This window comes from Brassica rapa, unplaced genomic scaffold (genome assembly GCF_000309985.2).
Source record: "Brassica rapa cultivar Chiifu-401-42 unplaced genomic scaffold, CAAS_Brap_v3.01 Scaffold0084, whole genome shotgun sequence".
Lineage (NCBI taxonomy): Eukaryota > Viridiplantae > Streptophyta > Magnoliopsida > Brassicales > Brassicaceae > Brassica > Brassica rapa.
Genome location: NW_022610029.1, coordinates 4367 through 21685, shown reverse-complemented (window position 1 = coordinate 21685; position 17319 = coordinate 4367). Strand labels below are relative to the sequence as shown.

The window sequence follows — 17319 nt, the reverse complement described above, 5'->3', positions numbered from 1 at the left end:
CCAGAGAGAAGAGAAGAGAAACGAATTGAAACAGAGCAGAGCCACGGTGCGGTCGCATGGACCGTCTGTTCGGTCTGATGGAGTTACGGCCCATCACATATCTTGAGAACCACGTCTGAGTTCTCCATGCTCTTCTCCTTGTCTTGATCTCCCTTTCTTCACCGGAGTTAGTTCTCAAACGATCAGAGTCGCCGGAACACAACACCACCACAATCGGCCTTTCTCTTGGCCGGAACTCTCTCTTTCTCTCTTTCTTTCTCTACGTTTTTCTCTAAGTATTTTACTCCGGAATTGGATAATGAAATCGACCAGAGAGCCCCCATATTTATAGAAAACGAGGGGGTAAGTCTTGCCCCACGAACAGGCAGAACTTGCTAGCGAATGGGCACCATCGGCCAAGGGTTGTCCTCTTTCGGCCACTTGCATCCCTTCGCTCTTTCTGATTGGGTTTGGGGTCGGTCACAAGCCCAACCCACGCCCCAGGCCTCCTGGACTTAGCCCACGGCGTTGTCCAAAGACCCAACAGCCCATGGCCTCATGGCCGGACCTCACAGCCCGCCACTGACCCGGACCCGGACCATCGGCCTAAAGCCCGGACAGTCCGTCTAGCTGAGATGAGCTGACTCTCAGCTGCCTCAACTGAGTGAGCTAGTAGTCCAGCTAGTGGAGCTGACTTAGTAGGGACTGAGCTGGTGTGAACTGAACCTAGCTTCATTGAGCTGGCTGAGCTACTCGTCCACTTCGTCCAGCAACCGTCTTACTCGTCCTAGCTGTCTCTTAGCTTGTATAAGGTTAAGTCTAAGTTTCCTTATGTCCTTAACCTTCTTTCTCGACCATGGAACGCTTGCCTTGATGTCCTAACACTGGCTTGCATGTTTCCTCGAAACATGGCCATCCCGACAATCCTATTCAGGATTGGGGGCGTGACAGTCAGTGTGCTGAGTCCAAGGACCAACGTGCTGTTATGTGTACTAATGGACAGCCACGGATGTCCTGTGTGTTCTGACGGACAGCCACGGACGTTTTGTGTGTGCTGATGGACACACACAGACGTTCTGTGTGTGCTGACGGACACACACGGACACACACAGACACACACAAACATCCATGGACGTCCTGTGTGTGCTAACGGACAGCCACTGACAGCCACGGACGTCCTGTGTGTGCTGGCGGACACCCACGGACGTACTGTGTGTACTGAACAGACAGCCCACGTGGACCAAAATCACCCAAACAATCCACAGGAAGGGCCAGTGTGCTGAGTCCAAGGACCAACGTGCTGATATGTGTACTGATGTACAGCCACGGACGTCCTGTGTGTGCTAACAGACAGCCACGGACGTCCTGTGTGTGCTGCGGACAACCACGAACGTCCTCTGTGTACTGAACAAACAGCCCACGTGGGCCAAAATCACCCAAACAGTCAATGGGGAGGGTCATCGTGCTGAGTCCAAGGACCAACGTGCTGATATGTGTACTGGTGGATAGCCACGAATGTCCTGTGTGTGCTGATGGACAGCCACAGACGTCCTGTTTGTGCTGATGGACACACACAGACGTTCTGTGTGTGCTGACGGACCCACACAGACACACACGGACACACACGGTCATACACGGACATCAACGGACGTCCTATGTGTGCTGCCGGACAGCCACAGACAGCAACGGACGTCCTGTGTGTGGTGGCGGACACCTACGGACGTCCTGTGTGTACTGAACAAACAGCCCACGTGGACCAAAATCACCCAAACAATCCACAGGAAGGGCCAGCATGCTGAGTCCAAGGACCAGCATGCTGATATGTGTACAGATGGACAGCCACGGACGTCATGTGTCTGCTAACGGACACACACGGACACACACAGACAGCCCCGGATGTCCTGTATGTGCTGACGGACAGCCACAGACAGCCACGGATGTCTTGTGTGTGCTGGCGGACACCCACGAACGTCCTATGTGTACTGAAAAGACAGCCCACGTGGGCCAAAATCACCCAAAAAGTCCACCGGGAGGGTCAGTGTGCTGAGTCCAAGGACCAACGTGCTGATATGTGTACTGATGGACAGCCACAAATGTCCTGTGTGTTCTGACGGACACACATGGACACACACAGACAGCCACGGACGTCTTGTGTGTGCTGATGGACACACACAGACGTTTTGTGTGTGCTGACGGACACACACGGACACACACAGACACACACAAACATCCACGGACGTCCTGTGTGTGCTAACGGACAGCCACTGACAGCCACAGACGTCGTGTGTGTGCTGGCGGACACCCACAGACGTACTGTGTGTACTGAACAGACAGCCCACGTGGACCAAAATCACCCAAACAATCCACAGGAAGAGCCAGCGTGCTGAGTCCAAGGACCAACGTCCTGATATGTGTACTGATGGACAGCCACAGACGTCCTGTGTGTGCTGACGGATACAGACAGACACACACAGACAGCCACACACGTCTTGTGTGTGCTGACAGACACACATTGACGTCCTGTTTGGGCTGAAGGACACGCACAGACGTCTTGTGTGTCATGACGGACACACACGGACACACACGGGCACACACAGACAGCCACGGATGTCCTGTGTGTGCTGACGGACAGCCACAGACAGCCACCGACGTCCTGTGTGTGCTAGCGCACACCCACGGACGTCCTGTGTGTACTGAACAGACTGCCCACGTGGGCCAAAATCACCCAAACAGTCCACAGGATGGGCCAATGTGCTGAGTCCAAGGACCAACGTGCTGATATGTGAACTGAGGGACAGCCACGGATGTCCTGTGTGTGCTGACGGACACACACGGACACACACGGACAGCCATGGACGTCCTGTGTGTGCTGGCGGGCACCCACGGACGTCTTGTGTGTACTGAACACACAGCCCACAAGGGCCAAAATCACCCGAACAGTCAACAGGAAGGGCAGCGTGCGGAGTCAAAGGACCAACGTGCTGATATGTGTACTGATGGACAGCCACAGACGTCATGTGTGTGCTGACGGACACACACGGACACACACGCACAGCCACGAACGTCATGTGTGTGCTGACGGACACACACGGACGTCCTGTGTCTGCTGACGGACACCCACAAACATCCTGTCTGTACTGAACAGACAGCGCACGTGGGCCAAAATCACCCAAACAGTCCACGGGAAGGGCCAGCGTGCTGAGTCCAAGGACCAGCGTGCTGATATGTGTACTGATGGACAGCCACTGACGTCCTGTGTGTGCTGATGGACACACACGGATTGCCACGGACGTCCTGTGTGTGCTGGTGGACACCCACGGACGTCCTGTGTGTACTGAACAGATAGCCTACATGGGCCAAAATCACCCAAACAGTCTACGGGAAGGGCCAGCGTGCAGAGTCCAAGGACCAACGTGCTGATATGTGTACTGATGTACAGCCACAGACGTCCTGTGTGTGCTGACGGACACACACGGACAGCCACAGACGTCCTTTGTATGCTTACGGACACACATGGACGTCCTGTGTGTGCTGACCGACACCCGCGAACATCCTGTGTGTGCTGACAAACACACACAGACACAAACGGATGTCCTGTGTGTGCTGACGGACAGCCACAAACAGCCCCGGACGTCCTGTGTGTGATGGCGGACATCCATGGACGTCCTGTGTGTACTGAACAGACAGCCCACTTGGGACAAAATCACCCAAACAGTCCACAGGAAGAGCCAGTGTGCAGAGTCCAAGGACCAACGTGCTAATATGTGTACTGAGGGACAGCCATGGACGTCCTGTGTGTGCTGACGGACACAGACGGACACAGACGGACACACACGGACAGCCACAGATGTCCTGTGTGTGCTGGCGGACACCCACAGACGTCCTGTGTGTGCTGACCGACACACACAGACACAAACGGATGTCCTGTGTGTGCTGACGGACAGCCACAAACAGCCCTGGACGTCCTGTGTGTGATGGCGGACACCCATGGACGTCCTGTGTGTACAGAACAGACAGCCCACGAGGGCCAAAATCACCCGAACAGTCCACAAGAAGGGTCAGCGTGCGGAGTCCAAAGACCAACGTGGTGATATGTGTACTGATGGACAGCCACAGATGTCATGTGTGTGCTGACGGACACACACAGACACACACGGAAATTCACGTACAGCCACGAACGTCCTATGTGTGCTGACGGACACACACGGACAGCCACGGACGTCCTGTGTGTGCTGACGAACACCCACAGACGTCCTGTGTGTACTGAACAGACAGCCCACGTGGGCCAAAATCACCCAAACAGTCCACAGGAAGGGCCAGCGTGCTGAGTCCAAGGACCAGCGTGGTGATATGTGTACTGATGGACAGCCACGGACTTCCTGTGTGTGCTGACGGACACACACAGACGTCCTGTGTGTGCTGACGGACACACACAGACGTCCTGTGTGTGCTGACGGAGACACATGGACGTCCTATGTGTGCTTACGGACAGCCACTGACAGCCACGAACGTCCTGTGTGTGCTGGCGGATACCCACAGACACACACGGACACACACGGACAGCCACATAGATCATGTGTGTGCTAACGGACAGCCATTGACATCCTGTTTGTGCTAGCGGACACCCACAGACGTCCTGTGTGTACTGAAAAGACAGCCCACGTGGGCCAAAATCACCCAAACTGTCCACGAGAAGGGCCAGCGTGCTGAGTCTGAGGACCAACATGCTGATATGTGTACTGATGGACAGCCACAGACGTCATGTGTGTGCTGACGGCCACAGACGGACACACACGGACACACACCGACAGCCACGGATGTTCTGTGTGTGCTGGTGGACACCCACAGACGTTCTGTGTGTACTGACCAGACAGCCCACGGGGGCCAAAATCGCCCGAACAGTCCACGGGAAGGGTCAGCGTGCTGAGTCCAAGGACCAACGTGCTGATATGTGTATTGATGGACAGCCACGGACGTCCGGTGTGTGCTGATGGACACACACGAACAGCCCAGGACATCTTGTGTGTGCTGACAGACACAGACAGACGTCCTGTGTGTGCTGACGGACACCCACGGACGTCCTGTGTGTACTGACCAGACAGCCCACGGGATAGGGTCAGCGTGCTGAGTCCAAGGACCAATGTGCTGATATGTGTACTGAGGGACAGCCACAGACGTCCTGTGTGTGCTGACGGACACAGACAGACACACACGAACACACGGACAGCCACGAACATCCTATGTGTGCTGACGGACACATACGGACACACACGAACACACGGACAGCCACGGACATCCTGTGTGTGCTGGTGGACACCCACAGACGTTATGTGTGTACTGAACAGACAGCCCACGAGGGCCAAAATCACCCGAACAGACCACAGGAAGGGTCTGCATGCTGAGTCCAAGGGCCATAGACGTCATGTCTGTGCTGACGGACACACACGCACAGCCACGAACGTCCTGTGTGTGCGCTGACGGACACACACAGACATCCTGTGTGTGCTGACGGACACCCACAGACGTCCTGTGTGTACTGAACAGACAGCCCACGTGGGCCAAAATCACCCAAACAGTCCATGGGCAGGGCTAGGGTGTTGAGTCCAAGGACCAGCGTGCTGATATGTGTACTGATGGACAGCCACGGACGTCCTGTGTGTGCTGACGGACACACACAGACACACACGGACGTCCTGTGTGTGCTGACGGACCCACACGGACGTCCTGTGTGTGCTGACGGACACACACGAACGTCCTGTGTGTGCTGACAGGCACACACGGACAGCCAAAGACGTCCAGTGTGTGCTAACGGACAGCCACAGACAGGTACAGACGTCATGTGTGTGCTGACGGACACCCCCGGACGTCCTGTGTGTACTGAACAGACAGCCTACGTGGGCCAAAATCACCCAAACAGTCCACGGGAAGGGCCAGCATGCTGAGTCCAAGGACCAGTGTGCTGATATGTGTACTGATGGACAGCCACAGACGTCCTATGTGTGCTAACGGACACACACGGACAGCTCCAGACAGCCACGGACGTCCTGTGTGTGCTGACAGACAGCCACAGACGTCATGTGTGTGCTGCGGACACCCACGAACGTCCTGTGTGTATTGAACAGGTAGCCCACGTGGGCCAAAATCACCCAAACAGTCCACGGGGAGGGTCATTGGGCTGAGTCCAAGGACCAATGTGCTGAAATGTGTACTGGTGGACAGCCACGAATGTCCTGTGTGTGCTGACGGACAGCCACAGACGTCCTATTTGTGCTGATGGACACACACAGACGTTCTGTGTGTGCTGACGGACCCACACGGACACACACGGACACACACAGACATACACGGACATCCACGGACGTCATGTGTGTGCTGACGGACAGCCACGGACAGCAACGGACGTCCTGTGTGTGCTGGCGGACACCCACGGACGTCCTGTGTGTACTGAACAGACAGCCCACGTGGACCAAAATCACCCAAACAATCCACAGGAAGGGCCAGCATGCTGAGTCCAAGGACCAACGTGTCGATATGTGTACTGATGGACAGCCACGGACGTCCTGTGTGTGCTGACGGACACAGACAGACACACACGGACAGCCACACACGTCGTGTGTGTGCTGACGGACACACACGGACGTGCTATGTGTGCTGAAGGACACCCACTGACGTCTTGTGTGTCCTGATGGACACACACGGACACACACGCGCACACACAGACAGCCACGGATGTCCTGTGTGTGCTGACAGACAGCCACGGACAGCCACAGACGTCCTGTGTGTGCTGACGGACAGCCACAGACAGCCACAGACGTCCTGTGTGTGCTGGTGGACACCCACGGACGTCCTGTGTGTACTGAACAGACTGCCGACGTGGGCCAAAATCACCCAAACAGTCCACGGGAAGGGGCAGCGTGCTGAGTCCAAGGACCAACGTGTTGGATAAGAATCTGTCCGCATAGTGGACCGAACAGAAAAGACAACAAGGAAGAAGCCAATTCCCATGATCAAGGTCGTGTGGGAATACAATGGCAAGGATGTAATCACTTGGGAAACAGAGGCAACAATGAAGGCCGAGTATCCTGAGTGGTATGATCAGGTGGTCCGCGAGGAAACACATGATGAGGATTCGAGGACGAATCCATCCCAAGTGGGGGAGACTTGTCATGTCCCCGGTCCGAAATAGGATCGTTGGGACGAGCCATGGTGCGGGAGACGCACCAGTCAGGTCATTAGACCAGTAGACAAGCGTATCATGGCTCAGACATAGGGTTAAGGGCATCAAAGTGTTGAGAATTAACCAGGGTGAAGAAGGAATGGGTTTAATAGAGATGGACGAGTGATGTGGGAGATGGACGGGACAGCGGCCGAGCTTGGGAGATGGACGGGACAGCTACATAGCGACCAAGGGCTCGTCCCACTCGGTCGCTACTCGTCCCGCTCGGTCGCTACGTAGCGACCGGGCTCGAACCAAAGTTCAGTCGCTGTGTAGTGATCGAACTCCTCCGAACATCGATACAACACCAATCCGTGCATTCTCGTCAAACCTTCAAATGCTATCTCCCGAAGACCGTAGCAAGCTCAGTCCATGCTTTCCGCTATTCTAACTCATCGATCAAACTTCGCGGATTAGAAACCGTGAAAAGTTCGTTCTTTATTAAAAGAAATCGTAGCAAACGTGTCGAGTCGGAAGACGGCCCAAAGGGACCTAAAACACGACTCGAGGCCCATCCTACGATTTCTTAACCAAAAGACCGTAAACCGCAGCATGGTTTACGCTTGGTCCACAAGGAAGGATAAATGTCAAGTTTCCGCTGATAAATACGAAAGTTTTGAAGATAATTGTGAAGATCGGGAAAAATGGAATATCTCCATTTTTATGCTATGACGGCTAAAGGGCAGAAGAGTAAAAGCGTAAACCGACCTTGGAGCTACTATATAAGGAGTCCTAGGCGAGGAGCATAAAAAGAACTTTTTCAGAGCAAACTTAGCACTTAGAGCAATTTAGGCAATTTTCCGTTTTTGTTATTTCGAGCTGCGACTCAATTAGGTTTAGCCGTCTTAGGGTTGCTAGAACTAGGAATCTCGCCGACAGCTCTCGAGCCCAGGCTTATACCTTGTTGTAAACGCTCATACGCAAATTCGGAATAAGATCTTCTTTGCTCTCTTTTTTTATTTCTTATTATTTATTGTTGTTATTCTCGTGTTCTGATTGCTTGACGTGTGGTAATTAGCAGATATCCGGGTCCTCTGGGAAATTAGGGTTTTCCTAGTTTCCTTATTTAAATGGAAATCGACAGTGCGAATTTCGGTTCCCACAGTTTGGTGCTAGAAGGAGGAGGGGGTACGGATCAATCTAACCCGTAAAAGCCACATCACTCTCAATCAGACATGTCAGCTAACGACGCGGATAACGTGAAAACTCCTCTTAACGGAGGCAGCGGCACCGATCACCACACTCCAGTAGCGGACGTATCCGCGGCCAACGCACAAGCCAACGCCGTGACGCTCGAGGAGTTTAAAAAGATGTTCGCCACCTATGAGAAAAGGTCGGAAGAACAGGATAAGCTCGTGAATACGTTGCCCAAACAGGTTGAACCCTTAACGGCAAGGACCCAAGCAATCCGTCCCCGCGGAACCACCAAGATCCGGGGGAAGAGGCTCGACTTCGCTACCCCACTAGATAGATCAGGAGTCGCGCGGGAACGACCTTCCAGTCAAAACCCTAGCGAGAAATGTCCCATCGAAAAGGGGAACCCTGAAAATCTTCCGCCCCCTGCAAAGGACTCGGAGGATAACGAAGCCGAACACATTGACCTGGATCCTAGCGATGTCTCCAACAACACCGACGAAGACGTCGACAGACATCCAAGAAGGACCAGAAGCCGATCCGCTCGGGAAGGCTCCCCGCTCGAAAAACCAATGACGGAAGAAGAGGAAGTCGCCTATTGGAACGAACAAGAGGAGCTGGCTGAAAAGCAAACCGAGCTCACTCGCAGTAAACGCCGACAAGCTTGGAAATCCACTGACGAGACATCGGATATCCGCGATCTTCGTGACTACATCACCAAGACTGCGGCAGAAGTGAGAGCGGTAAAGTCTCAAATATCATGCTACTAGTGCTGCCCCCGAGATCGATCGACTGCTGGAAGGAGCTCGAAAGACCCCCTTTACCAGTCGCATTTTGGACATGAGGGTGTCCGATCCGGGAAAAATCAAAGTACCGAAGTACGATGGTACGGCCGATCCAAAAGCGCACCTTCAGGCTTTCCACATCGCGATGGGAAGAGCAAGACTGAAGGACGTCAAAAAAGATGCCGGCTATTGCCGCCTGTTCATTGAAAATCTTGAAGGAGCAGCGCTCGAATGGATTGCACGCCTTCGTCGCAACACCATCGGGAGTTTCCGACAGCTCGCATCGGAATTTCTCAAACAGTACTCTGTGTTCATAGACAGAGAAACTTCCGATGTTGATCTCTTGAGTCTCTCCCAGAGGGAAGATGAACCCCTCCGTGAGTTTATCAGTCGGTTCAAGCTGATAATGTCCAGGGTCAGCGGGATAAGCGACAAAGTGGCCATCGACGCGCTGAGAAAGACGCTCTGGTACAAGTCGAAATTCAGAAAGTGGATAACTCTCGACAAACCGCGAACGATCCAGGACGCCCTCCACAAAGCGACGGACTACATCATAGTCGAGGAAGAAACTAAAGTCTTATCGCAAAAACATAAGGCGGCAAGACCATCCTCGAAAGACGTGGATCCGAAAGGGAAAAAGAAGAACTCTCGTAACGACAAGTACGTCCATCACGAGGGGGAATATCTCCAGGGGGCGCATAACTATGTGATCAATTCGGATCAGGGCCGGACCACGGGCAACACATGGACTTGGAATCAAGGGTATGACGAAAACACCTTCTGCGAGTTCCACCAATCCCGAGGACACTCCACGACCAACTGCAAAGTCTTGGGAGCAAGACTGGCCGCGAAGCTACTCGCTGGAGAGCTCTCGGAAGTAACTAGCGTCAAGGATCTCATCCTCGATTCTGATCACCCTCCAAAGACGGACAGAAATCCGCCCGCTGAAAAATCCCCTCAACGAAACCAGCCTGGGGATAAACGCGGTAGGAGGCCGGACGACAAGGGGAACGATAACAATCGTCGCAGAGTCAACATGATCATCGGAGGATCACAATACTGTGGCGATACTGTGTCGGCCATCAAGGCTTACCAACGGAAGGCAGAGTCGAGTGCAAATTGGCCTACATGGTCTCCTCCTCGTGATGGCCAAAATTGCTCGATCACCTTCACAAAGGAAGAAGCCGGCGGCATCGACCAACCTCACTGCGACCCGCTCGTCATAGATCTCGTCATACGAGATTTAGAGGTCAGAAGGGTACTCGTCAACACGGGAAGCACGGTCAACATAATCTTCCGCGACACTCTCAAGCGGATGAGCATCAAACTCAGAGAAGTAATTCCGACGCCAAAACCACTCACGGGTTTTTCAGGCGAAGTATCGATGACTCTTGGATCGATCCAATTGCCAGTCATGGCCAAGGAGATCACGAAAATCGTCGAGTTCGCGGTGGTCGATCATCCCGCTATCTACAACGTGATCATGGGAACCCCATGGCTTAACGCCATGCAGGCAGTTCCGTCAACCTACCACCTGGGTCTCAAATTCCCAACCCCAAGCGGAGTCGCGGCCATCTGGGGATGCTAAAAACAGTCGCGGCTATGCTTCCTCGCAGAGCACAAGTTAAGGCAAATCACGACTTCTGCAGCTGTAAACGGCAAGCGCACGAAGATAGACCGATCTTCGGCCAAAAGCGCCCCGGGAAAAGACGAATTAAAATCGTTTACCGACGCAAACGCATCGGACATCGAAGTTCGACACAAGTCTGAAGCCCACGCTACAACTCAACCGGAACACCCGGAAAATAGCGTCGACCCAGCCACGATCGACATGGTCAAGGCGGACATCGCGACGTCTACCGCCGAGTAAGAACACTCGCGGCATGAAACAGAACTACGAGATGGCTTGATCCTCGAAAGGGGTACGTAGGCAGCTCGTCAAAAGACGAGTTCAGCTATCCCCCTCTCTAAACAGGGGGGGGGGGTGTGGGTGCGTATACTCGTATACTCCCACGCAGAAAAATCGCCATTATTGTAATCGAGTTTTTAGAAAATTCAAAAACTTTTACTACAATATACGTTGTCCTTTATATCGAAAACGTTTACGCTTCAGTAAAACACAAAAGAAACTTTCAGGACACGCCTGGAAACATTAAGACTCTTGTCTGCGGCCTCATCCGGCCCAAAAATCGTAAAAATTATCATCTTTCAAACACGCAAGGATACACGTATAGTCCCCGAAACAATTGCGAGACGTCGCAAAAGTTAAAATTCGAGGATAATACTAAAAAATTGTCCGAACGCGACCATCAAAACCTTACACCCCGTTCGTCGATTGGCCCCGACGAACACGCTAGCCGTCTTAAACAAAAGCAATTCGATCACTCTTTTGATCTTCAAAACGTCTAGCACAAAGACAAAAGCGCGCTACAACAAAAATCCGAAATTTTGGTCTAGCACTTCCAGTTGACTCTGAGAAGATGCTCGATTCGTACCATACAAGTCATATAAGCCGAGAACCTATCGCGGACTTTAAATCGGTACGAGTCAGGAAGAAATCGCAACAGGAAAAATGATAGGCGGCTAGTCACCGCACAAACCTTAACCGAAAGTAAACCTAGGTCTTGCCCTAAACCCAACGGTCTGGTCTCAAACATCTCAAGGCATGATATCTAAAAGATACGAGATCCTAAACCATGTCTCTCCGTTCGTGTCTCAATGTTCTCGAAAATCGTAACGATAAGTAAACTTTTACGAAAAAATCACGAACGAACCAACAGATCGAACGTCTCATCGGAATTAAATATGAGACGACAACTCATATTTACTTCGAACCTACTCAGGAAAATTCGAAAAACGAATCATTCATATAAAACCGCGTAAAGCGGTAAGGGGATTCGAAGCCACGAACGGCCAGTCCCGGAAAATTTAAATACGGCCATCTGGACCTAAACGAAATCCAAATTTAAAAGGCCACACTCGGCTAAAAACAGATAAACGATAATCCAATTCAACCATCGACGCAAAGGATCGGTCCGTCCAATCGCTACCTTCTCACCCACCAAAGATGGGATCCTCAACGGTCGGTTCTGCATCATCCTCAATCTCGGTCGGCCTTTGACGACTGCTCTGCCTAGTGGCATAGACAGCATGCAAGGAGGTATCTTCAAAAAACACCCCCATGTCATCATCAATCGACGAACTGAAACGAGATCGATGAGCTTCGACTGCAGCGCGGACCCTCGCGGGAGAAAAGTGACCCCAAAACAGTGGGCCACCACGGAGAAGGTTTCGAACGACGCATAGATCTTCCGGAAAAGGGGGAATCGGGTTGTGCACTACAAAATAAACATAGTTCAGATATAAAGTAAAAAATGGGTGGTAAGAAAACCACGAGCGATCATTCAACACGTTACCTCCTACCCCCCCCCCACAGTCGCCTAAACGATGGAAGGCACTCCGCGGCGACCGAGGCTTGATCCAATCTAACGTAAAAAAAATAACTCTTCCATCCACGATCGCCCTGTGGGAATCCTTTCAGGACTTCCATAAAAGTACACGGTTTGAAAGCATATAGACGATCAGTCCCAACACGAGACAGGGTAAGGAAAGCTTCGAGATAATCAGCAGTAAGCTCCATGCCTCGCTCATATCCCAAGACTAGCAACCTAACAAGATGCTTTATACCGCGGGGAGAGATCTGACTTATCGAAACTTCCAAACGGTTTAGAAACTCTACTATAACCGACGGAATGGGAAACCATAGGCGAGCACGCATCAGATGCTCCTCGTACAAAGTAAAAAAGCCTTCGGGAGGCTTGTCAGCCCTCTCCCCCTCGAGGGGTAATCGAAAGTCCACGTTTTCCGGAACGTGACAGAAGCTTCGTACGGTTCCAAGGAATGGAAGGGTACACCTGCTCGGTCTCCCAACGACCCTTTCCGAAAAAGGCCTCATGGGAACCCACGGCTCGGGAGGCGGTCCTTCAACATTGCACATAGCCACCCAATATGTGTCGGCCTCAGCGGGGTCAACAGAGTGTGCCACGAACTCGATCTCTTGGACAACCTCACCGCGTCCATCACGGACAGTTCCGCGATTGAAGATAGTGGGCCGAGCGTCTCCCGAAATCCCTCGAGACATTTTCAACAAGCAGGAAAGGGAAAAATCTCAATAATAGAGAGAGAAAGTTGAAGGATCCTTTCACTCTTAAACTTTGAGAAGATAATGAAGTAAAAATCTAGAAACAAGTTATCTCCCTTCTTATAGGCATGAGGATTTACTATTCAAGCTCGGACTATCGGATATTAATTCCATCCATCACGCCTAACTTGCCAAACATGCCTAACCGCACGCTAGGATCCTACGATGCATGATCCTAACGGGCTGGGGGGCTAACTGTTGGGGTCAAAAATGGTTACGACGGAATTACCACCCGAAAATCCTCGGAGATCGTATTTCCGAAAGAGATAGTAAAAAGAAAGATATAATTTTCGTAAAATATAACCAATACGAAGTTTTTACGAAGAAGTATCCTTGAAGATTCAAACCAAACAAACCAAGCTCGGTCGTTGCGTAATTACCGTGCATACACGCCGTCTGGTCGCTACGTAGCAACCAAGTCCGGGCCGATATCGGCCGCTACATAGCGACCGAATGTCCGACCCACTCAGTCGCTACGTAGCGACCGAGCTCGAGCCAAAGCTCGGTCGCTACATAGCGACCGAGGGCTCGTCCCGCTCGGTCGTTACGTAGCGACCGAGCTCGAGCTGAAGCTCGGTCGCTACGAGCGTCTGTCTCGCTCGGTTGCTACGTAGCGACCGAGCTCAGCCAAGCTCGGTCGCTACGTAGCGACCGAGCGCTCGTCCCGCTCGGTCGCTATGTAGCGACCGAGCTCGAGCCAAAGCTCGGTCGCTACATAGCGACCGAGGGCTCGTCCCGCTCGGTCGCTACGTAGCGACCAAGCTCAAGCCAAAGCTCGGTCGCTACATAGCGACCGAGCGCTCGTCCCGCTCAGTCGCTACGTAAGCGACCAAGCGCTTGTCCCGCTCGGTCGCTACGTAGCGACCATGCTCGAGCCAAAGTTCGGTCGCTGTGTAGCGATCGAACTCCTCCGAACATCGATACAACACCAATCCGTGCATTCTCGTCAAACCTTCAAATGTTATCTCCCGAAGACCGTAGCAAGCTCAGTCCATGCTTTCCGCTATTCTAACTCATCGATCAACCTTTGCGGATTAGAAACCGCGGAAAGTTCGTTCTTTATCAAAATAAATCGTAGAAAACGTGTCGAGTCGGAAGGGGGCCCAAAGGGACCTAAAACACGACTCGAGGCCCATCCTACGATTTCTTAACCAAAAGCCCGTAAACGGCAGCACGGTTTACGCATGGTCCACAAGGAAGGATAAATGTCAAGTTTCCGCGGATAAATACGAAAGTTTTGAAGATAATTGTGAAGATTGGGAAAAATGGAATATCTCTATTTTTATGCTATGACGGCTTAAGGGCAGAAGAGTAAAAGCGTAAACCGACCTTGGAGCTAGTATATAAGGAGTCCTAGGCGAGGAGCATAAAAAGAACTTTTTCAGAGCAAACTTAGCACTTAGAGCAATTTAGGCAATTTTCCGTTTTTGTTATTTCGAGCTGCGACTCAATTAGGTTTAGCCGTCTTTGGGTTGCTAGAACTAGGAATCTCGCTGACAGCTCTCGAGCCCAGGCTTATACCTTGTTGTAAACGCTCATACGCAAATTCGGAATAAGATCTTCTTTGCTCTCTTTTTCGATTATTTATTCTTTATTGTTGTTATTCTCGTGGTCTGAGTGCTTGATGTGTGGTAATTAGCAGATATCCGGGTCCTCTGGGAAATTAGGGTTTTCCTAGTTTCCTTATTTAAACGGAAATCGACAGTGCGAATTTCGGTTCCCAAAGAGGACTGCCTCTCGCCAGTGGTTCCTAACTCGATACGAAGTCCATAATACATCCCTTCTTGCGCCCATTGACTCTAAACACAAACTCTAAAAAGCCGATGGCCCGGATAACACAATTGCCGCATCGTCATGCAGCTACACGGTCGAGGGTAGCTAACCCTATCACACGTGTCTTCGCGTCCTGCCCGGAACTAATTTTGGTAAGGCCCCAGACAGGGCACGGGCCTCGAGTGGACACAAATGACTTTCACGACACTCCACCCGAGTGTCGGACTCTCACGGATCAAGTCCCTGGATTTACGGGTTTCCCCGTTAAGATATGATCAAACATGTTATATTATCTGAGCCGAGGCCCAAACAATATAATGCAATGACATAAGTATATGCAACACAACATCAATGTATCATAATCATGTTATACCCCTCGAGCCGAAGCCCGACGATATAACTCAATATCTTTCACAAACATCAATCATTATCATAACATTATATATCTAAACGCGCAACCTAGCTATGCATCAACCAATACTCTTGTTTTGCAGGCGCTAGTCGCACACACAACAATCATAACCCATAACTGAGACTCACCTCAACACTTAGATGAAAGTTTTGGACTGGAAATGCTTCTATCTCGCGGTCGGCTTCACTTTAAAATTTTATCGGAAAATTCTAGAGCTTTAGAAATCTCAGGGTTTAGACTTTTTCGAGCTGCTATGGTTAGGGTTCTAAGCATGAGAAATGACTAAGGGGGTGGTCTGCTATTTATAGGCTGGAGAATGAGCTCAGGAGAAGGTATAGGTTCTGCGTTACAAGCAGGAGCTGTCATGGGTGCCCCATGCAACCAATTGGAAAGAGATTGGTGTGCAGCCACAAATCTGTCCAATTAAAACAAGTTTTGTGGCCAGCCACCAATTCAACCAATAGGACATAAGAAAGATCTGCTTGGAGGATTCTCCACTAAAGGAGTAACACATGTCTAGCTGCTTAAGGAGGTAGACAAGATGCTGCATCCTCCAGAAGCTTCCGGATATGCTTAACACATCGTAGATGGGCCCGAATGGTCCTTATTTAAATCCCGAACGTGTTATAAGCTGATCCGAGCTGGCGGAAATGTTTCTCCTTGACAAAAACCTAGATTTCTTAGACCAAAACACTTCTAAAATAAATCTATGGTCGTTCCTATCTTAAGGCCTTATAATAAATTTTCGATTAATTTTCTCATCCGACTAGGACGTTCTAGGCCGAACCGCGAGCATTTTAAATCCACTAAACATCCTGAAGAATTTATTTCTTCAGATGGAAAACCATTCTAAGACTTTCTAAATTTTTCTAATGTACCTTGGGATTCACAAACATCCACGGGAAAAGATCAATCCGACTTCCACTTACTTGAGTAATTTTCTCGGCTGTTACAAGATTTTTCCTTGTCTGCGTTTTACTCTTTAAAGAGGGTTATTACTTTCTCCCCCTCTTAATAGAATTCGTCCCAAATTCTTAGTGGTTTGATGCTCCACCCATCTGATCTTCATCATCTTCCAAAAACAGTTTAGGATGAGTTGCTCTAAACCTCTCTTCATCTTCCCATGTCACAATTACTCGACGCTGTTTTCCCCAAAATACTTGCACTTGAGGAATCTCTCGATTCTTTAGTTTTCTTATTCGTCTTTCTCCGATTCGTAGTGGTCCTTCAGGGTAAGTGAGGTTGGAGCGAAGGTTTTCTACTCGTTGCGGCTCTACTTCGGTAGGATCTCGTATATGCCTTCTTAACATCGAGAAATGGAAAACTGGGTGAAGAGCCATATCTGAGGGTAACTCTAATTGATAGGCTACTTCTCCAACCCGTTGCATCACTCGGTATGGTCCTATATATCGAGTGGCTAACTTTTCCACTTTTCCGAATCTATCTCTCCCTTTCTGTGCGGCCACCTTCAAATATACCCAATCACAAACTTGAAATATTACTTCACGTCTATTCTGATCGGCATACTTCTTCTGCCTGTCTTGAGCTTTCTTCATATTCTCCCGGACAATCTTTATCTTTTCTGTTGTTTCATCTACTACATCTGGTCCTAACATATGTCTTTCTCCAACTTCAGCCCAACACAGTGGTGTGCGGCAAGGTCGTCAATATAATGCCTCATATGGGGACATTCCAATACTTGCATGGTAACTGTTGTTATAAGAGAACTCTACCAAAGGTAAGTATTGTTCCCATGTACCTGACCAGTCTAAAACACACATCCTTAGCAAATCTTCCAAGGTTCTGATTGTTTGCTCCA

The 17319-nt window shown here is 50.8% G+C and overlaps 1 protein-coding gene across 1 annotated transcript; it reads right to left on the bottom strand.

Annotated features, from left to right (window-relative positions):
* Nucleotides 1-16534: 16534 nt before the first annotated feature.
* On the bottom strand, nucleotides 16535-17116 carry LOC117129731. The gene has a single exon (XM_033283007.1). The coding sequence runs from the start codon at nucleotides 17114-17116 to the stop codon at nucleotides 16535-16537; it is 582 nt and encodes a 193-aa protein (XP_033138898.1).
* Nucleotides 17117-17319: the final 203 nt, after the last annotated feature.